Raw genomic sequence first — 21412 nt, 5'->3', positions numbered from 1 at the left:
GTTTCAGATCTCCCAGGCGCTCCCAGGATGGCAGAGGTGGAGAGAGGGAAAGTGGCAGATCCCCCCTCGAGGCTGCTCTCTCTCTCCTCCCCACGTCACATAAGTTACCCACTGGCCATGGGCATCAAATGGGTAATGAAATGGAGGTTCATCTGGAAGGCTCTACAGTGCTCATTTTGTCGGGTGAAGAGGGGTCCCCAGGGGGAAAGAATTGAGCCCTGACCTGGAGCACTGAAGGCCAGAGTGAGCCTGGGTGTTCCTCAGAGATGGATAAGGCTCGTGCCCTGGTGATCACCTCAAAACTCTGACACCAACAGGATGCAGCATGACCACACCTTTCTCCCCCACTGCCCTTTTTCTGTGTTTGCCTCCTTCCTCTCCACCAGGGTGAAGAGAACCCCGGGATGCAGCCTGGGAATCAGGTGTTCAAGGGGCAGTGATGTTTTCAGTTCACTGTGGAGAACAAAGCAATCAGCCCTTGGATTTGGTGACACCTTCTCCCAGCCCCATGAGGCATGTTACCATGGACATCCACCCACCTGTCCCCTAACACAGAGTGTGAGAATTTCTCTGGACAATAGAAACCTGGGTAGAAGATCTCCATTTGCCTGGCGACCACTTCATTTCCAGGATGGTGACTTTGGAGTCATTCTTCTCTGCTGCAATAAATTCCTTCCACCTACCACACAGGATCCCTGGCTATGGAACTGGATATGGTACCAATTAGGAAGGTCCAGGCTGGGGCTGGGGCGATAGACACGTGGGTAGGGCACTTACCCTGCACACAGCCAACCCAAAGTCAACCTCCCAGCATCCCAGATGGTCCCCTGAGGACCACCAGGAGTGATTCCTGAGTACAGAGCCAGAAGTAAGACCTGAGCATCACCAGGTAGATGACCCAAAAATAAACAAAACAAAACAAAAATGGTCCAGACTGATGCTGCATCTAAGTCCTGGGAAACCAAAAATGTGGGGGAAAGGCTGAGAAATAGTACAGGGGTTAAGATACCTGCCTTGTGTTCAGCTGACCCCAATTTTATCCCCAGCATGCCTATGGTTTCCCAGGCACCTAGAGGAGTGATCAGTGTGGCTCAAACCCCACTCCCCAAACACATGGGCAGAGACACCAATGATTTCACGGTGTAGGAAGGGAACTGCATCATTGATGTGCTGTTACATTCTTGCCCAGTCATTAAGCAGTCCAACCAGATTCACCGCTTTCCCTGCTCCCAGAGGCAGATCCACCTCTGGTTCTCCATCAGCCTCTGGTTTCCAGGGAGGTTGGGGGTGGTGTCTGCGTGTCTGAGATGAAAAGAATGCATTCAGGGCTGACAGTTAGGGCACCTGCTAGCATGCCCACTGTGCCTGTGACTGACAATGCTCCCAATACCAGCACCATGTATGGTCTCTGAAGCAAAGACTGCTGGGTCTGGGGAAAGAAAGAAAAGAGAAAGAGGGGCGGGGGAGAAAGAGACAGTGAAAGAAGAGAAATAAAAGAAACAGACAATGAAATATAGAAATATAAGGAAAGAGAAATGAAGGAAGGAGGTAGGAAGGAAGAGAAAGATACAGAGGAAGAGAAGGAAGGAAAAGAAAGGGACAGAAAGAAAAAGGAAGGGAGGATGGAAGGGAGGAAGGAAGGAATGGGGGAAGAAAGGAAAGGAGGGAGGGAGGGGGAAGGAAGGAAATATGAAGGAAGAGAAAGATACAGAGAAAGAAAAGGAATGAAGAGAAAGGGACAGAAAGATGAAGAGAGGGAGGATGGGAGGAAGGAAGGGAGGGAGAGGGAAGGAAGGGAAGGAGGGATGAAGGGAGGGAAGAAGGAAGGAAGGAAATAGGAAGAGAAAGATAGAGAAAGAAAAGGAATGAAGAGAAAGGGACAGAAATATAAAGGAAGGGAGGGAGGAAGGGAGGAATGAAGGAAGGAGGGAAGGAGGGAAGGAGGGCAGGAAGGGAGGGAGGGAGAGAGGGAGAGAGGGAAGAAGGGAGGGAATAAGGAAGGGAGGGAGGGAAGGAGGGAGAGAAGGAAGGAAAGAAGAAAGGAAGGAAAGAAGGGAGGAAAGAAAGAAGGTAGGCAGGCAAGCATTCAGTGAGGAGTTAGGGATCAAAAGTTGAAGGACAGTTTCAGCACTGGCCTTTGAGGACAGCTCCCTGGTGCTCAGATGCCACGGGGAATGCCCCAATCAGAGCCGGCCAAGGATAGCCTGGGTCAGTGTTGCCTTCTAGAACTCATTGATCTTACTTCCGGTTGTTCCTCCGGAGCTTAGTGACCTTAGGAGTGGGTCTACAGCCCAGGCTCTCCCCTGCACCCCTCACGTGCCTTCCGTTCCCTGGATCTATCTACCAGAGTGTTCCTGGTGACTGACCAGGCTTGCTCCCTCCCAGGCAGACTCAGGGTCCAGCCTCCTAGATGCCTGGGCTGTGGAGCACCTGCTGGCCCTGCATGTTCTCTGAGCACTGCTCTGCGCCAGGGGAGACAGCCTCTGCCTGGCCCCTCCACTGCCCTGTCCAGGACCTCAAGCCCATCCGATCTTTGGGAAGGCATCCATGACACAGCTGGGAGATGTGTTTGTGAGACCATGGGGAGTCGGGGGACTAACATATTAATTGCATAATTATTTCCTTAATAAAGATGGTACTGGGGAAGATGAAGCCTGCCTCCTGCAGGATGGATAGCGTGGGGACGGGTGAGTTATATGTTCCCAGATAAAAGCACCAATTGACAATAAACCCTGATTCTGCCTGATGTAAAAGTCACTTTATTGCACATCCAGAAATTACTACCCATATAAAAGCACATTATTGTGATGTAAAAATAGATTTTTATATAATTTTTTCATGCCGCCACCTTGTAATTCCTCATTCCCAAGCACTCTGAGATTGCACCAAGGTTTATTTTTCTCTTTTAATTGTTTGCCATGGCACACGGGCTGGTGACGAGACCTTCTCCCTGCTCAGAGCAGGCTCCGGCACATGCGGCAGGCAGGGCCCTGGGCACCCCAATGTGCCAATAAACCCAGGCACAGGCATGGGGGTGATTTCAGATGCATCTGAAGCCTTCTGGGATGGCAGGCCGGGGGCGGGACTCTATTCCCTTCACATAAGTGGAGGACGGGGGGTGTCACCTCCTGAGGGTGTCCCCCACACAGTAAAGCACTCAAGAAAGACAGGCTGTGGGCTGTGGGAGCCCCACAGTCTATCTATGGGGTTGTCCTTGGTCCCTTCTTGCCTAGGGGGGGTCCCATTGCCCCATAAATTATGCTTCTCAGACTGGATTATGTCCTTGCTGACTGCTGAGCCCTGCTTGCCCAGGTGTGCAGCTCACAGAGGAGATGAGCGACCACAGACGGGGGCACCCACTGCCCGAGGGCCACCTGCCCTCTCCTGGATGGTGAGAGCTGCAGACAGCTGCACAGAGAAAGGGTATGTGGAGGCCCCTCCCAGGGGCTCACCTTCCTCCCAGCTTGGGCCCAAGGCCTTTCCAGCTCCTAGTCTGGGCTGGACTAGCCAGACTGTCACACTCCTGGGTGTCACCTCCCCCAGCCCCAAGCTGCTGGACATGTAAGTTCAGGATGCTCATGGGAGATGGGGGGAGAAATGATGATGGCATGAAGGGACTGGGAAGATGGCCCAGTGGCTGGAACTCCTGCTTTGCATGTATGAGACCCAAGTCCTGGTGCTGCCACCACCTGGGCCCCTGAGCTCTGCCGGGAGTGACCCCACCAGTGCTCTCCCCAACCCAAGCAACACCAGAGGAACAAGAAAGCAAGTGCATGTGCAGGGCACCTCGAGGCAGGGGTGGACCGCCTCGCCACATGCTGGGTGCCCTGGGGTTGGCGGCTCCCTTCCTGTGGCTGTTTCCGGGTGCCCAGCCAAGGTGGGGCCCGAGAGCTCGCACGGTAGCAAGTTCCCCAGCGCTGCGTTGCCACGGCTGCTTCTGGAACCCTATTTTTAGAACCACTCAGATTGTTTGTCTCTGTCACTCTGACGGATGGGAGGGTTGAGAGTTGGGAGTCAGGAGAGCACTTGGGTGCTGCTCTAGTCCCACTGAGGGTGGCGCAGGGGGTGGAGGGAGAGGAGTGCAGGGGAGGTGGGGGAGAGGCACTCGAGAATGGGATAGCAAGGGGTGCGCGCACGTGTGTGTGTGTGTGTGTGTGTGTGTGTGCGCGTGCGTGTGTGTGCTGATAGCAGAGCCAGTAGACAGCGGGGTGTCTGCAGGCTGCCGAGCTCCCCCAAGGTAGGAATCCTGCTCCCTACCCGGGCTGCTCCTCTGTACCTCACTGGAATCATGTTCCCAATAGAGAGGTCGTGTAGCCACCCCACCAGCCGTTCCAGCCCTGGCCCTGCCCCTAACCAACAATTCTCCAAGCCTGGCCCTGTTTCCTCTGTTGGACTCTCAGTTTCTGATTCTGTTAAATGGGAGAGGGGATGATGTCAGGTTTAGGGGCCCTGCGGAATGATGGTATAGAAAGGCATACAGAGGTTCCTGCACACACCAAGCTTGGGATCCCCCACCCCTTGGGTGTCTTGGACTCAGAAACTCCTTCGTTACTTCTCCATGCAGCTTCTCTGGCACCCTGTATTGGCCTCCAGGGGGCGCTGCCTTCAGCACTGGCAGGGCAGCCCGGGCTGGAGTCCTGGCCAAGTGGACGGAAATCCACTACCTCGAACCTCAGTAAGGTGGCTGGGAAGCAGGCATGTCGCATGCTTGGCACAGAGCCTGCCATAAGGACAGAGGCTGACATCAAAGGCTGACACTCCATATAATGAGGGTCTGACTTGCCGTAATACTGGCCAGGTCCTGCTGGCCTACCTAGGTCTAGAATTTTCTTGGAGTGCTACATACTTTAAAGATGCCCTCTCTACAAATAAAGACTGTCATCGTGTTCAGATGGAGTTGTTCAGGCTCTGATGGAAAGGTAAAGGGTTTTTATTTTTATTTTTTCTTTCTTTTTATTAATTTTTTTTTCTTTGGTCCCTGCCGCCCGCCGCCCTCCGCCCAGCCCCGCCCCGCCCTGCGCTTCCGCCCGCCCCTGGAAAGGTAAAGGGTTTATAAGAAGGAGAAGGGAGAGGAGGAGGAGGAGGGGGGGAGGAGAAAGAGGGGGAAGGAGGAGGAGGAGGAGGGAGAATATGAGGAGGAGGAAGAGGAGGAAGAGGAGGAAGAGATGGAGGAGGAGAAAGAGGCTATGGAATGGGGGAGGGGCACCCATCTTATCTCTGACCCCATTTAGTTCCCTCTGGCAGGCTGAGCTGCGTTTCATTCCTTCACTGATACATGATCACTTAGGGCTCTGTCCTCCCAATACACTGTGGGGTTGAGGGATGAACTCATCATGACCCACCTAAGGGGATCTGTCAAATGGGGGCAAACTGTCCTTCCCTCAGATGGTGGACGCCTCTGATATCAGGGTTACTGTCCAGATGCCTGGATCTGCCAGTCCCGGGCTATCTCCTTGGAAGACACAGTTCTATTTAATTTAGCTGCTTTACACCCGGCCATGCTCAGAGGCTACTGTGGGTGGGCTCAGTGCTCCCGCATGGTTCCCGGAGGGAGGTGCTTGGGGGGCCATAGGGTGCCAGGGTTCAAAGTGGTGCCCCAGGCTTTGTCCCTCGGAGCCATCTCCGGAGAGGGTTTATTTTGTGGTGGTGCTTGGGAAGCGTGTGAGCTGGGGCTGGACTCAGGGGCTAGAGCACACACGCCGTATGCCCCCCTGCCTGGACAGCCCCCTGGCCCTCGGAAATTCCCCGTCTCTCTATCTGTGCTCCTTTTAATTGGGTACTGGGCTGCTCCAGCTGTGATGGTGCCAGGGACTCAGAACATCACACACACACACACACACACACACACACACACACACACACACACGAGAGGCAAGAGTTCCATTCAAGCTGTCTCTCCCCCTTCTCCCACGCCCCTCCCCCCTTAGAGACTCCCCAGGGCAGCTGCTGCTGCAGAGCTGTGGTCAGGGTCTCCTCCCCCCCCATTCCCAGCGCTGTCGCAGGGCACGGGCAGGTGGAGCTCACCGGCACCCGCTGTGGGGTCAGGCCGTGTCTGTGCCTGTCCCTGCCGGGGAGGCTGGGAAAAGCCTCGCACGCATGCGGCCCAGGGCCCCTCAGCCTCAGACCCTCCTGCAAACCCAACAGAAATGCAGACTCAGTGTGGCCCACACCTGAAGAGAGTATGTAGGTGTGTGTGTGTGTGTGTGTGTGTGTGTGTGAGAGAGAGAGAGAGAGAGAGAGAGAGAGAGAGAGAGGAGAATCTGTATTTTTTGGTTTGGGGCCACGCCCAGTGATGCTCAGAGGTCGCTCCTGGCTCTGCACTCAGGAATTACTCCTGGCGGTGCTCAGGGGATGAGATAGGACGCCGGGGATTGAACCCGGCTTGGCCATCTGCAAGGAAAATGCCCTACCTGATGAGTTTGCTTAGATGAGCCTAAACTCAGATGCCTGAGCGGCATACTCAGATGAGCGTGTTCAATTGTTAGAAGTTGCACCACACACACACACACACACACACACACACACACGTACACACACACACACACACACACGTCTTTCCCTACCCTGTGAGCCGTGCTCCCTGCCCCATAGGAAAAGCCTGGTCTTCTGGAAGTGGCCACAAGCTGCAGAGAGCAGACACTGCCGTCTGGCTGAGACGCCATCTGCATGTCGAGGACCAGCCTCCCTGTCCCTGAGAGAACTGTTCTGTGGGGCCAATGGCCAGGGCGCATGCTGGAAAGCCGGGTCTAGTCCCCGGCACCACACGCTCCCCTGAGCACCACCGGGAGTGACCCTGGGAGGAGCAGCTGGGCCTGTCACTGCCCGGGAGCCCCCAGACCAAACAACGAAAGAGAAAAGGAGTGCAGCTGTGGCTGGCCGGGTCCAAGTGGACAGACGGGCCACCCTGGGTGCTCCATGGGCAGCCGTGAGGGCGATCAACTGTCTCTCCTGCTTTCTAGCAACTGGGTCACAGAGCAGGGCCAGGACAGCACCCCCAGCTGCCCTCTCCTGCCCATCAGATGGAAGCTTCCTGTACCCTCCCATCAGCTGCCCCTTTGGGGAGCCCTCCCAGACAGCTGGTGGGTGAGATGGAACCCCTCCTGGCCCAAGGGAACAGAGGTCACCTGGGTGGGCCTCCATGGGCCTCTGTGACTCCTACCAGGTGCTACGCCCCCACCTGTCACCCATCACCTGGGCAAGTCCCAGAAACCATGCATGGAGGGTGTCCCTCTGGCCCCCAGCTTCCGGGGACATGGAGGAGGGTAGGGGCCACCCACGTGGGCGCTAACAGTCCCCACTGAGCCTGGAGGAGCCCGGCCCCTCCCATATGCACGTCATTCCCCTGACAGTGTGTGTGTGTGTGTGGGGGGGGGGGTGTTGGCTGCCTCCTCGCATGGCTGGGACGCCCAGGACACCCTCCCTTCATTGCACCCTCTTAGTGCTGCCAGCTCCCCACCGAGGCTTTCTGAGGACCACCCCAAAGGGGTAGGGGGTCAGCTTCCAGCAGGGCCCATCAGTCCCCTCACTGGACACGGCACCTCCACATGCACCACCCCTCAGAGACCTTAGCATGCAGCTTCATACGCACTTTTTTGGTTTGTTTTTGGGTCACACCCATGGTGCTCAGGGCTCACCAGGCCTGGCTCTGCACTCAGGAATCTCGTGGTTGGGCTCAGGGGACCAGATGGGGTGCCAGGGATAGAACCCAGGTTGGCCGTGTGCAAGGCCAGCACCTACCTGCTGTGCATCCCCCAGCCCCTTCTGCTTGTCTCCGAACTAGCCTAGGGCTCAGCGAGAATTCTTCGTGGGGCTGGGGCGAATGTACTGGCGGGGTGTGGGGTCCGTGTCTTGCTGAAGCCCAGGGTTCGATCCCTGACCTGTGGGATGCCGCAGGCCCGAGCACTGTGGGGGTGGTCCTGAGCAGCACCTCGTCCTGAAGACTGGGACTCTCTGCGACTCCCAGGGGTCTCCTGAGCACCAGTGGGGAACCTGCTCCCTAGAGGAACTTTTTAAAACCCCAATTCTGAACCCATCATTGGAGGGGGGAGCCTGGAGTAGGTGGTGGGGGGAGCAGTCAGGACCAAAGTATCCCCCCCCCGACACAGATACCATTTCCTCTGCTGGGACTCTTGGGGGCAGAGGGACCCCTGGACACAGACAAGCCGGGATGTGACCCCCACCCGCACCCAGGAAGGAGCAGGCGAGGAGCTGCAGCTGTTTCCTCCTCCCCACATGCGCCCAGCTGCCCCGTCTACACCTGCACGTGGGGGGCTACAGGGACACCCCTCATCTGCCCCCAGCCGCTGGGAGCTGGCGGCCCCTCGCCCCAGGCCCCCGGCTGACAGGGAGGAAGATGCCGTCTGCCCGCTCAGCTGTGTCTGTCGCCCACTCAGGGTCTGGAATGAGGTGGTGGAGCAGGGATGATGGATCCGCGCTGCCAGCAGGCTGGACGGGATCGGCTCCCGCTGGCCTTGTCCGAGATCCTGAGGAAGATGGTGTGTGTGTGTGTGTGTGTGTGTGTTTGTGTGTGTGTATACGCATGTGTTGGGGCATGGTAATTCTAGGTCCCTAGCTGCATGCCCCCACTTCTCTGATTTTTTGGGGGGATCAGGATTTTTCTGGCTTTGTTTTGGCCACACCTTGTAGTGCTTTAGATTTGCTCCCAAGGGTATACCTGGGGGACCATGAGGTGCCGGGGGAGGATGGAACCCAGGGCTTCCCACCACAGAGCATGATTGCTGGCCCTTGGTGCCATATCCCTTGCCCGAGAAGTGCTCTTGGGAAGACCCTGGGCCCAGAACAGCCCAGAAGGCGCCAGAGGTGACCAACATTCCCTTTGCAGGGAGGGTGTACACTGGACGTTCAGTTTCTTGGAGGGGTGGCTTTGGGGGTTCACAGCTCTATAACCACCTGCAAAACCTTTGCTCAACACCCCGGCGTCATTTCTCCAAGTCACACGTCAACTCCAAACGTGACCTGGGATGAGCTCAAAGCCATAGGACAGAGGGGCGGGCGTCTGCCTTGCGCCAGGTTGACCTGAACTGGATCCCCGGCACCCCCGACGGTCCCCAAACTTAGGAGTAAGCCCTGAGCACCCTGACTCAAAACAAACAGAAAACTCTCAAGCGACCTGGGGCCCCAGCACTCGAGTGCAGGCCCGGCTCGTTTCCCCAGCTCAGGGAGAGGGGAGGTGGGGAGGCGGGTCCACTGCCCTGCTCTGTGGCCACGGGCCCTTCGGGTACCACCGGCCATGAGGGGGCTTTGCTGTGTCCTGTTCTTCCCTACTGAAGTCCTGGGGGTGCAGTGGGTGCGGCACTAGGAGGGGATGGAGCCTGGCACTCCGGCATGGGGAGCACGCGCTCAGCCCCCCCTCCTCCAGCCTCCAGCCCATCTACCAGTCAGGTCTCCCGTACCTTTCCCCGGCAGGGCCGCGTGAGATGCTTGCTCCTGCATGACAGTTCTCTGACCCACACTTCCCCTTAGCCCCCCGGAAAGGCCAAATTTTCTCTCCTTTGAGCTCCCACACTCCCTTCTTATGGGCCGACAGCTGTGGGTTCCCTGAAGCTCCTGGAGCACTGCCAGGAGCTTTTTTCTCCCCGACGCCCTTCCTCACTCTCTGGGTTCCCCGCGCACCTGGACGTGACCAGCTACTAGCCAAACTCGGGTACTGCACGTCTGTGCTGGTGGTTCTGTGTTTGAGCACATACACAGCCACGTCCACGGCCCTGCTGGAGGGCATCCCGCGGCTGTCGGACAAGGATTCCATTTTGGGTCTTGGAGAGAGTGCAGCTGGCAGGGTGCGTGCCTTGCACGTCGCTGATGCAGGTTCAACTCCCAGTATTCCGACTGGTCCACGAGCACCACTGGGGGGTGAACTCTGAGCACAGAGGCAGAACTAAGTCCTGAGTACAGCCGGGTGTGGCTGCCCCCAGCCCCCAATGAAAAAGCAGCGAGGCCCTAGGGATGAAACTCTCTGAGATGTGTTTTTGTGGGTGAATCTTCAACTGTGCTGCTTCAGTTGACGGTCCGTTCCTTTTCGTTGCTGAGTAATATTCCACCATGTGCTGAGACCTTGTGCTACTGTCCTGCTATTTGTTAGCAGGAACCAAGCACAACCACACTCTTATCCAACTCAAGGCATGTGTGTGTGTGTGTGTGTGTGTGTATGTGGTTTATCCCCTGTGCAGGCAGTCCTGACCACATAGGGAAGGGGCTGCTAAACCTGGGGCACATGCACTGCCCCCAGACACCGAGGGCCCCAGCAGGGGTGTTCACTGGGCTCTGGCTCCCATCTCAGACCACAGGAAAGTACCTGTGTGCTTTTGGCTGGCTGAGGGCAGCGGGATCTGAACACAGTGCTGAGGACAGCAGGCATCCATATGTGGGAAGACTCCGGGTGCAGGGCGAGGGCCCTCGGCCCCCACCAAACCCATCCTCAACTCACCTCCCAGTTCTCTGGGTTCAGGTCACCCTGGGGACGTGCACCAGCAAGTCACAAGGAAAAAGTGCAACTGCCAGGTCCTTGCCCGGGAGGCCCTGACCCCCAATTTGGGCAGCAGGACTGGAACGGGGGCCCCTACTGTTTCCTGACTGCAAGTCACACCTGGGCCCCAGAAGTGCTCGCCCAGGGGGAGCCGGGCTATCTCTCCAGCCCCACACTAGGAATCCTTCGAGCGAAGCAGGGCCTTCCCAGCAGGCCAGGGGACCACATTCTGGCCCCGGTGCCCCCTATGGCATCCTGGTCCCCCAGGCCTCAGAGAGGTTCCCGTCTTAGTGCTGGCAGCAGGTCACTGCCTGCGTCTCCCTGTGCCCCATCTTCTGAGGCCTGACGCTACTTCTGGAAGCTGATTTTAGTGGGAGGTGACTAGGGGTCTCTAGCCCCTCATGAACTTCCCCTTGAGCCCTGGCTGCTTCTGCTCAGCTTCTAGAACTTGCTGTCGGGCCCTTCCCCTGCCTCTGGGAGCCCAGGCAGGTGGAGCACAGGGGGGCTGAGCCTCAGAACGGTGTGGTGCACGGGGCAGGCGGACACGGGATCACACACTGGCCCCCTCCCGTGCAGAGCAAAAGCCAGGCAGAACTGAGAAAAACAGCAACGAGCACACACACTGCCCCCCCCCCGCCCACACACACACACACACACACACACACACACACACACACACACACACACACACGATGGAACCCATCAGCAATGGGCACACACACTGCCTGCTCCCCCCCCCCCACACACACACACATACACACACACACACACACACACACACACACACACACACACACACACACACACACACACACGATGGAATCCATCGGCTGAGACGGAAGCCCGGAGAGGGGTTTCCCAGGCGGAGATGGGCGCGGGGCTGGTGTGATCTGTGTGCAGGTTGTATTCTTGTGGAGATGTGGGCAGGCTCCTGGCCTCTCCTGAATGTCTCCTGCCAGTCCCTGCAGTGGCCTCGTCCTCCCCTTGGGCCGGCAAGTGGAGCCTGCTGGGTCCAGGAAGTGCTGGGAAAAGGGGTCTGGACCCGCTCCCCAGGAGGCAGGACCAGACTCCAGCCAAGCAAGACTCACGCCATCTTTCCCCACCTGCTCGCAGCCAAGCTGTCCGGGGGGAGGAGGAGGAGGAGGATGGGGGGGTGGGTGCGCACAGGGCCCCCAGCCCGCCTCCCCAGGCTGCTGGCCAACCCAGCATAAATATTATTACACTCCTACGCATCTGAAGGACGTTAATTATTAAAACACATGCCACCCAGGGTAGGGCACTGTAATTAGGTTCAAATTAAATTAGCATCCTCTTGTAATTAGGACATCAATAACCACTCTTGAGGCACCGTTTTCTCCAGCCCCTCCCGAAGGCTTCCCACCATGGGCTGAGGCAAGGAAAGGGGGCCATTGACTCTCTCCCCGGGACATGGATCTAATCAAAGCCATCAATAAAGCAGAGGCAGCCACAGGCGCCCTCCCACCACGGCTGCCTTCTGGCCTGGCACACCTGAAGGGGTGGGGGACTGGGGGCCTCGGGGAGGGTCTTGGGTATAGGAATGCGTCTGGGCGCTCGTCCATCCCTGCCCCTGCTTCATCAGCCCTGAGAGCCTGCCCCTCCATCCTCCTTGGTGATGCTGGCCCAGCTGCTGCTGGGTGGGTCTCGTCCTCCTCTGCCACCTCCTCCACCCCGCACCCGGGCACTGCACCACCCCTCCAGAACTGGGGACCAGTTGCCATCACCAGACCCAACACTGTGCTCCCTGCCAGCCTCTGTCTTCACCCATGTTTGGTGGATGGAGAGATGGGTAAGAGGGTGGGAGAATGGTGGGTGGGTGGGTGGATGAAAGAATGGATGGGTGGATGGGGTAGATAAGTGGATGGAAGGAGGATGGATGGATGGATGGAAGGGTGGGTGGATGGCGGAGTGGATAAAAAAGGTGGTTGGGTGGATGGGTAGGTGGGTGAGTAGGTGGCGAAGGATTGGGTGGGTGGATGGAAGCACGGATGGGTGAATGGACAGAGGGGTGGGTAGGTGGGTGAGTGGAAAAATGAGTGGGTGGTCCAATGGATGGAGAGTGGATGGGTGGGGGCATGGGATGAGAGTAGATGGGGGTATATGGATGGGTGGGTTGCAGATGTATGGATGGATACAGGGGTGGACCAATGGGAAAGAGAACAGAAGAATGAACAGGTGAGTGGGCCTATGTCCATGTGGGGGTAGCGGGGTGAGTGGACGGGAACGTATGGTTGGGGAGATGGGTGGAAGGTGAGCTGGTTCTGGATGGATATGGATGGGATGTGTGGGTGGGAAGGAAGAGCGGGTGCCTGTCGGATGGGTGGGGGGATGTAGGCGTGGCGGGAAGCAGGGCCAATAACTCTGACAGAAGGTATGAACCCCCCAGCGTGATCTCTGGAGAGTTGTTTTTAGGACTACTTGTGCCAATGCTGAGATGCGGCCCAGCCGTGAGGCACAGGCCTCGGTTAGATTCACGGCGCTGCAAAACACCAGGCAAAACAAGACAGATGAAGACAATGACAAAGAAGATGACGACAACGAAGAAGACGAAGGAAGAGGAGGAGGAGGAGGAGGAGGGGGAGGAAGAGGAGAAGAGTGTTGACATATGTATGGGGGCTGGAGCAAGAGCACAGAGGGCAGGTGCTGGCCTTGTACGTGGCCGCCCAGGGTGGATCTCTGGAACCCCGTATGGTTTCCTGAGCCATGCCAGGAGTGATCCCTGAGCACAGAGCCAGGAATAAGCTCTGAGCACTGCTGAGTGTGCACCCCCACCCCACTCCCCAAAGCCAAAACGAAAAGGAAGGAGACAGAGGGAACAGACAGACCTCAGTGGGCCGGAGCACGTGGTCTGTGCGTGAGAGCCTGGGTGTGATCCCAGCAGCACATGACCCCCAAGCAGTGCCGGGGAGCAGCCCCCGAGTGTCGCAGGCGTGGCCTCCCCTCAACTCCGCAAGGAGAGTGTGAGAGAGCGGCGGCAGCAACAAGGCGGCCCACGTGGCCTTCGACACTGCTGCCCGCCTTGGACAGACAGACAGACAGACAGACAGACAGACAGACAGACAGACTTGGGGTGGGGGAGCCGAGCTCCGCGCTGGGGGTGCTGGGGGCTGGACGCTGTCCACGGCAGCCCGGGAGGAGGACGGACAGGGAAGCTCCGGCGTCCCTTTCATCGGAGAACACCCAGGGCTGCTCCGCAGGTGCAGAGGTAACCAAGGCAACCGGCAAGACAAGGCGAGGACGCCAGGCTTTGGGCAAACGTGGGTGGGCTGCCCGCTCACTCCTCTGCTGGCTGCGTGACAACACACAGCAGAGCCCCCTGCAAACACACACACACACACACACACACACAAACACACACAAGCACGCACACCCCTAGGATGGCACGAGGCATTCGCTACCCGGGGACTGGAGTCTGGGGAGAGCAGGTGGGCGCAGACTGGACTCACCCATCCATCACCCCCACCCTGCAGCCGTCACTGAAATGAGTCCCGGGTCTCCTGCGAGGAGCCATGGGGAACCGAGGTCTGGGACTGGAGTGGGTCCTATGGGAGGGCAGAGACTGAGACACCAGGTCTGGGGGGCTGGGGGGAGCCAGCCTGGGGGTCTGAGCCGCTGCACCCACTCAGAGGATCCTTCTGCTCTTGACTTGCACCCACGGTAGCGCCCCCCGGTGATAGGACTTAACACGTCATTCTGCCGGAAGTCAGGGACCCTCTGAAGCCCAGGTGGGCACCGGGTCTGCATGGGGTGGGGGTGGGGCGTGGGCCTAGGGAGTGATCAGACCTGATGTGCTGCTTGGAGCACTGCCCCCATGCCAACGCGGGTGGGACGGGGGGCTGTGAAGTGTGTGTGGGAAGGCTGGGGCATGGGGGTGCAGGTTGAGCCCCACCCAGGGGGCTCAGAGGAGTAGAGAACCCCTCCCCCATCGCACATACACACCTCCCCCATTCCCAGTATCCTCTGAGCACAGCAGGCCCACGCTGCACCCCCAGGGCTTCTTTTGGGGTACTCACCTTATTTGGGGGGCTCTCCAGACAACCCTAAGGGAGGGCCTTGGGGTGTATGTACTCCCCTCCCGCACCCCTGCCCTACCACTCTCCACCCTAGATCTGAGTGAGGGCTCAGGCCCACTGAGGCCGCGACTGGCATGGAGTGAGAAGCCCCCTCTGCCCCCGCCCCTTCCCCCGCACCCTTTCGCCCAGCAAGTCCCCCCTGGCCCTTTCTGGGGGGCTGACTGAGCCGGGGTCAGTCCCTAAGGTCCCTAAGATGACTGCAGACTCAGACAGTGCCTGAAGATGCTGGGGACGCCCCAGATGCCCGGCAGTCGGAGCAGTGTTAGAGGGGGCTCGGTCGGGGTCCCCCAGTCTCCCCGCAACTGGCGTAGTCAGGGCTGGAGACAGCACGGACTATTTTTATTGGGCCGGCAAAGCTTTAAATACAGAGGGGTGAGGGGCGCGCAGGACACAGGTGGATGCACGGACGGACAGACGGACGCAAGGGCAGACCTGGAGGGGGGGCAAAGTGGGCGCCAGGGCCACACCCTCAGGTAGGACAAAGTCTCTCATGGTTCTTCCTGATTTGAGGAGAATTAAAAACAAAACAAAACAAAAAAACCAATAAAAACACCACACCCCCGTCCCCTGAATAAAAACACACAAAAAATCAGATGCTCATCATCCAGGAAGACAGCGGCCCGCGCCCCCAGATCCTTGGGCTCCCCCCTCTGATGATGCTGCCCCGCAAGACATTTCCACACACTGAAGCAAAGCCGAACCCCATCTCCACCCCTTCCCGGGGTCTCGAGCAGGGGAGCCCCCCCACCCTGGGGAGGAGGGGCCGGAGTGAGGGACAATCCCCCCTCCAGCCCCGAGACTCGCCCTCCCCTTAGCGGCTGTAGCCAAACTCGTCGGCGTCGTCGGCCCGGAAGTCTCCGTAGCGCCACAGGTTCAGCTGGGAGCAGAGAGAAAAGGGCGCGTCAGGAGGGGGCCGAGGGGGGGACCCGGAGAGCCACGGCCCACCCCTGGGCGTTCCCGAGGGACACTCACCCGGGCACTCTTAGCCGACTCTTGGGCGTTCAGGTACTCTGTGATCTGGAGGGAGGGAGGAGAGGAGGGAGGGGGCATTAGTTGAGGGGGGTGTTTCTCCAGGGGCCTCGGCCACGGTGATGCTGAGATGAACAGTTGCCCCCTCTCGCTCATGGTCAGGTGCGAGGGCCCCGTCCCCACACTGGTGCTGCCCCATGCCCGAAGGTACCCCCTCTCCCACCATTCGCTTGGCGAGGCTTCAGAGGGCCCCGTATCAAAGCCCGCTCGGTCCCCGCACGTGGGAGCCCCCCCCCCCCTGCCCTGGTCTGTCACGGACGCACCGCCTGGACTCACTGCCCGCCTTGCCCGTGCCTGGACGGAAGCTCCCGGGGGCGGGGGGGCCCCCCCGCAACAACTGTGTGTGTGGGAATAACCAGTAGACAGGGCTTGCCGTGGACTAGGCAGTGATAGAAGGCAGGGAGGAACGTCAGGCATGTCAGAATGAATGAGTGAATGAATGCAGGTCATGGTGAATGAGTGATGAACGAATGAATGAGTGTGTGTGTCAGAGCTCTGGCTCCGACATGGGGCCAAGGCATTTCCTAGACTCCAGGGACATCAGGATGGCTTCGAGGGGAGCCCCCTACCCCTGACATCTCCGGCTCCTGAGTGGTGCTAGGGCCCCTCTCAAGTGCGCGCTCAGAGAAGTGGGGGTGGGTGGACAGACGAGCGGCCACTCGAGGCCAGGGTACTCCCGCCCACAGATGACACGGTGGCGGTTCACGCACGTGGGGGGGGTTACTGTGAACGCCACGAGCCTCCTGAGGACGGTGAAGGGAGAACACAGCCTTCACCTCTGCCCTCCGAGGGAATGTGGGGTGCAGCCTGGCACCCCTACACCAGCGCTTCTCAACGGGGGGCCGGAACCATCCCCTGGATCCTGACAGCCCTGGGGGCTGCTTTCTATCTGTTCACCTCAAGGGGGCAGATTTCCCTGGGGCCCTGAGTGTGCTATGGGGACGGGGACAGTGGGCCAAGTGAGTCTGGGGAGCTTGGCTGCAGACCCCGCCTGGACGCTCGGGAGGCCTTGGCTGGGGCCCAGTGGGAGTGGGCGCCAAGAGCAGGCCCGAAGGAGCAAAAGGGGGGAGGCCGGGAGGCTCAGAGCCCCATGTCAGGGAGCAGGGCTCCCCACAGCTCAGAGACGGAAGAACGGGCCTGGACCAGGCCTGGACCGGTCCATCTCTGACCCTGCTGGGGGGACGGCTGCAGGGGCAGGGCCCAGGTTCGGACCACCCCTGCACCACACAATCCCCTCAGCCAAGCGGGAGAGGCCTTCAAGCACTGCGGGGTGCCCCCCACCCAAATTTAAAAAAACAAACAGGATTAAACATCTGATCTCAAGGCATCTCTGGACAGTGGAGGAGGCCAGGGAGGGGGGAGGGGTTCTGCAGCCCTGTCCCTCCCGCGCAGCCTGGACACCTCTGGCTCTGGCATGCCAGGAGCTGGTGGTGGCCATGAGGTGGCAGCTCCCAAGGGTGGGGAGACATGGCAGGACGGGCCCTGGCCCTGGCACAGTCTTGGCCGTCACCCGGGGGTGTTCAGGGAAACTTTCCGCTCTACTTTGCATCTGCATCCCCAGCCAAACCCGCAGCAATTAGCTCGGGATGTAATTAGCTTTCTCTCCCCACCCCCCTCCCGAACCCCAACCAACCCCAATCCAGTATCTTTCCCCAGCAGGAGATGCAGGATGGGGTTGGGGGGGACCCCTGCTCACTCACGGCTCCTGGGGCAAGTCCCTACTTGGGACACACACACACACACACACACACACTCACACACACTCACTCACACACATACACTCATACACATTCACACAAACACATCTACTCCCCCCCACACTTGTTCATACACATTCACACACTCATCTACACACAAATATTCATACATACCCATTCCACACAATCATATACACATTCACAGACACACATGTTCACAAACTTACACACATTCACACACCTGTCACACTTGTACACACTCATTCACACACATTCACACTCAGATGAATATGCACTCACACATGCTTACACACAAACTTTCACACCCAAATTCGCATCCACTCACATATTCACACACACACACACACACACACACACACACACACACACACACACACGTGCACGCGCGGGGCTGCCCCTGGACACGTACCACCTTCTGGAACTGCTTCTCCTTGCGCACCTCCACCATGACCAGGCCCTCCTTCACCAGGCCCAGCCCCACGTCGCCCTTGGAGTCGGCGAACTGGAGGGTGACGTGGGGGCAGCCGGCGGTGAGGTGCTCCACGTTGAGCAGGCACTGCGTGTTCTGGATGTCCCGTACCACACTGTCCACGGCGTCCGTCCGGGCGTCCTCCTGCGGTGGGCACACTCGGTCAGGGGGGTGCTTGGAATCCGCCCTCTTGAGCAGGGAGGGGGCAAGCTCTGGGTGCGAGGTGCCCGTCCCTCTGCCGCCTACACGGAAACCCACCCTCATCCCCTGGCACCCAGTCCTGGGGCAAGGACGGGGCTTTGCCAGCAGTGCGGCCCCGGCTCCGTCTGTCTGGGTGTCTGTCCATCTGCCCATCTCCCACTGCAGCCTGTGCTCCAGCTTGTGCCACCTGACTGTCCCCACCTCCGCCACACGGCCATGCCAGGCCCTCTGCAGGCTTGGGTCCCCGCCTGGCACGCGCTCTCCTGCTTGTCCCTGCAGCCAGTGGAGTTGATGAGGCGGAGACAGTGCAGGGCTGGGCCCCTCCCACCCTCACTCCTGCGCCTGGTGCCCGGTGGAGCCAGAGCCCCAAGGACGGGCTGGGCCACCGAGGCTGCCCTCTCCTGGACCAGTAGTGGCTCACCCCAGGGCCCATGCTCAGCCTTGGCTCCTTTTCCTCTGGCCGGAAGTCCAGCTCCTCCATGGACGCCCCATGACTAGTCCTGGGGTCCACCAACCTAGAACCCGGGGCTCTAGGCCCCTTCTCACCCTCCCAGCCGAACGCTACTACAGCTGCTTGGGCCCCCACCTCCCCAAAGGCCCTCGGCGCCCCCAGCCCCACCGAGGGAGCCTGAGGGGACGGGGTTGGGGCTCACCGTCAGGCTGCGGCTGTGCGTGAGTGAGGCCTTACATTAGCTCCCTGACACCCAGTGGGAACAAAGCCAACCCACATGACCCAGGAGAGCCCCAGAGCTATACTGGGCCTGGGCGCCAGCGTGGCTGACTGTCTCCAGTCCACACTGTATCCCCGGTCACCCTAAGCCTGCGGTCCAGCACCTGCCCTTCCGTCTGGGTGCGTGTCCTGGTCCGCTGCCCAGACCCCCGTCCACAGCTGGTCCCAATGCTCCAGCCTCTCTCAGGGCCAGGCCCAGTGGGTCACCCCGTGTCCAACTGTCAGCTGGGTGGGAGTCAGGGAGGGGGGGTGGGGAAGTGCAGCGCTGGGGTCCCCAGACAGTTCCCTCTGGCCGGAAGGCGGGGCGGTGGGGACACTTACATCCTGGGGCACCTGGATGAAGGCGAAGGCGTACTCCGTGGCTTGTGCGGGCAGCACCCGCGTGCTGAAGGCAGGGGGCAGGGTGCCCAGGCGGGTGGACGGCAGGATCTCTCTCTGTGGGGGGACAGGGCGCAGCGTCACACACTTTGTGGCCCCCTGGGTCAGGCCCACTGGCAGGTCAGCCTCAGGCCACCCCTGACTCAGCCCTGGGTGGCAGCCTCCACCCCCACCCATGCTGGTCTCCGGGTGGTGGCTCCTGTCAGGTGAACTGGACTTCAAGGGTCCTTTCCTGCCCTCTGCTGGACGGGAGAACCCCGAAAGGATGCCCGGGTGGCACCACCCTCCTCCTGCCATTCAGCCTTGGGCCCTGGAGCTGCAGGGAAGAGGACCCCTCGGCCAGCTGTTTGTCTCCCGCTCCTGGCCACACCTATGGGCAGCCCAGAGCCACTGCAATGCCCAGTCCCCGTCCCCAGGGTTTCATGCGACCCATCCCTCCATGCCACCAAGCCACTGTCCCTTCCCAGCTGGCCTTGGCTGGGGCTGGGCGGCAGTGGGGTGACGCCTGCTACAGGACCACCCCCAACCCCAACCTGCCACCCCTGGCTAAGGGAGCCGGAAGCCTGGGGGGTTCTCTGGAGAGCGGATGGGCTTGAATTGGGGAAGGGGGTGGGGGGCCCCTCCACTCACGTTGCCGTAGTCGATGTAGAAGACATGCACTTTGGCGGGGGACTCCACCTTCTCCACTCTGGCGCGGTACCTGTGGGGCCGTTCAGGGCCACACTTGGGAGACAGCCCCAAGGGACGGCCCCCTCCACCCCTCCCCCCGGCCAGGCTTGAGGACCCCCGCAGAGTGGGTGGGGGGGTGGGCCGGGAAGCAGATGAGTGTGTCCTTGGTGCACCGAGTGAGCGAGCGGGGAGACTAATGAGATCCTCGTCTGCTGCTCAGACCCGCACCCCCCATGGCTCGGCAATTAGCCGGCAGTTCTGTCTGGGAGGCCACAGCGGGGGACCCGCTCAAGGCACTTTGTCACCTCAGGAAGGCCAGGGGCCAGCGGGGATTGAGGGGTGTGTAGTGAGGATGCCCCCCCCAAGAAGAGGAGGGAGGAGGGGGTGAGAAGGAGCCCCCGGGACCCCCGTCATGGCTGCAGTGGGCTCCGGGCCATGCTGAGGGCCACTGCAAGGTGACGGCCGCACACCCAGCGGTGAGGGCGGCCCGGCGCAGTGCTCACCATTCTCCATCCACAAATTTGGCGATGCAGAACTCGCCCCGGCGGGGGGCGTAGGAGCCCTCGACAGGGGGGTGGCTGGCGATGTCGGTGCGCATGTTCTCCATCAGCTTCTCCAGCTGGGTGCCTGGGGTGGGGGGGGGAGATCTGGGTGTTGGTGGGGGAGGGGGAACCAGGTACCTACCGGGACGGGGCTCAGGGGAGGGGGACGCGAGCACCAGCTCTCAGGAGCCGCGTGTCTGGGGGAGATGGGATGGGGTGGGGGCCGTGGGGGCTACAGAACAGGCTCCCTTCTTGTCGCTGATGGTCCTCTCCGTCCCGGCTCCAGAAGTGCCACCACCCACTTTCTGAGGTGGGAAGGGGCGCAGAGAGACGAGTCAGAGGCTGGTCCCCAGCCCCACCCCCAGGTGGCCCCTTATCCCATGGGGGTGGAGCAGGGTCCGTCCCATGGCTGAACCCAAGCACTGAGCCGCCAGGCCTGGCGCTGCAGGCCGAGCGCCTGGGAGGGAACCCAGCTCCCCAGCACCCCTGTGGGGAGGTCCCTGGAAAGCAATCAAAACCACGGTCCTGGGGCCTGCTGACTCTCCCTCCCCACTCCCTGGCCACTGCTCGGAGGTCTGAGGGCATGGCCTGGGCTCTCAGGAGGGGGTGCCCAATGAACCACCCCGAGGGGAGCCCCGGCTTCCTCAGTGCTCCCTGCCTGTGCTCTCTGAGGTGGCAGTCACTGCTCTCGGCTGAAGCCAGGCTGGGCTTCAACCCTGCCCCCAGCAGACAGCAGGAGGGGCTCACCCCCAGCAGGTCACATGGCGGCGGGCGGGCTTGGCGCCTAGTCTCCATGTGCCCTGGGCCTGCTCCCCTGAGCTCCCTTGTGGTCCCGCTGACCCAGTGTCCCGAGGCGGAGCTGTGTGCACGGGTCCCGCCTTCCCAGGACTCTGGCTGCGAGGAGTCCCCCGGGATTCTCCCCCAGAGGGTGCTCCCCGCTTCCACTGCTGTGCTCTGTTTGAACTGGATATTTTTGCTCCCATGCAGCAGAGGTAGGACCCACCCCCACCCCCACCCCCACTGCAGCCCTATAGAGCCCTGGGAGATGTGTGTGAGGGGGTGTCTCCAGCGAGCTGCCCTGGAGGGCGGCTGCCTGCGGCTA

The 21412-nt window shown here is 60.1% G+C and overlaps 1 protein-coding gene across 1 annotated transcript in view; it reads right to left on the bottom strand.

Moving 5' to 3' along the window:
- Positions 1 to 14892: 14892 nt before the first annotated feature.
- SND1 (staphylococcal nuclease and tudor domain containing 1) overlaps positions 14893 to 21412 on the bottom strand; it is a 424531-nt gene continuing 418011 nt past the window's right edge. Inside the window, exons 19-24 of the mRNA XM_004608287.3 lie at positions 20272 to 20395; positions 19730 to 19799; positions 19043 to 19156; positions 17731 to 17934; positions 15547 to 15591; positions 14893 to 15451 (exon numbers count right to left, since the gene is read on the bottom strand). Coding sequence (XP_004608344.1) covers positions 15386 to 15451; positions 15547 to 15591; positions 17731 to 17934; positions 19043 to 19156; positions 19730 to 19799; positions 20272 to 20395 — 623 coding nt within the window. The 3' untranslated portion in view covers positions 14893 to 15385. The remainder of the gene's footprint in view (positions 15452 to 15546; positions 15592 to 17730; positions 17935 to 19042; positions 19157 to 19729; positions 19800 to 20271; positions 20396 to 21412) is intronic.

This window comes from Sorex araneus, chromosome 1 (genome assembly GCF_027595985.1).
Source record: "Sorex araneus isolate mSorAra2 chromosome 1, mSorAra2.pri, whole genome shotgun sequence".
Lineage (NCBI taxonomy): Eukaryota > Metazoa > Chordata > Mammalia > Eulipotyphla > Soricidae > Sorex > Sorex araneus.
This window is presented reverse-complemented; position numbering and strand designations above follow the sequence as displayed.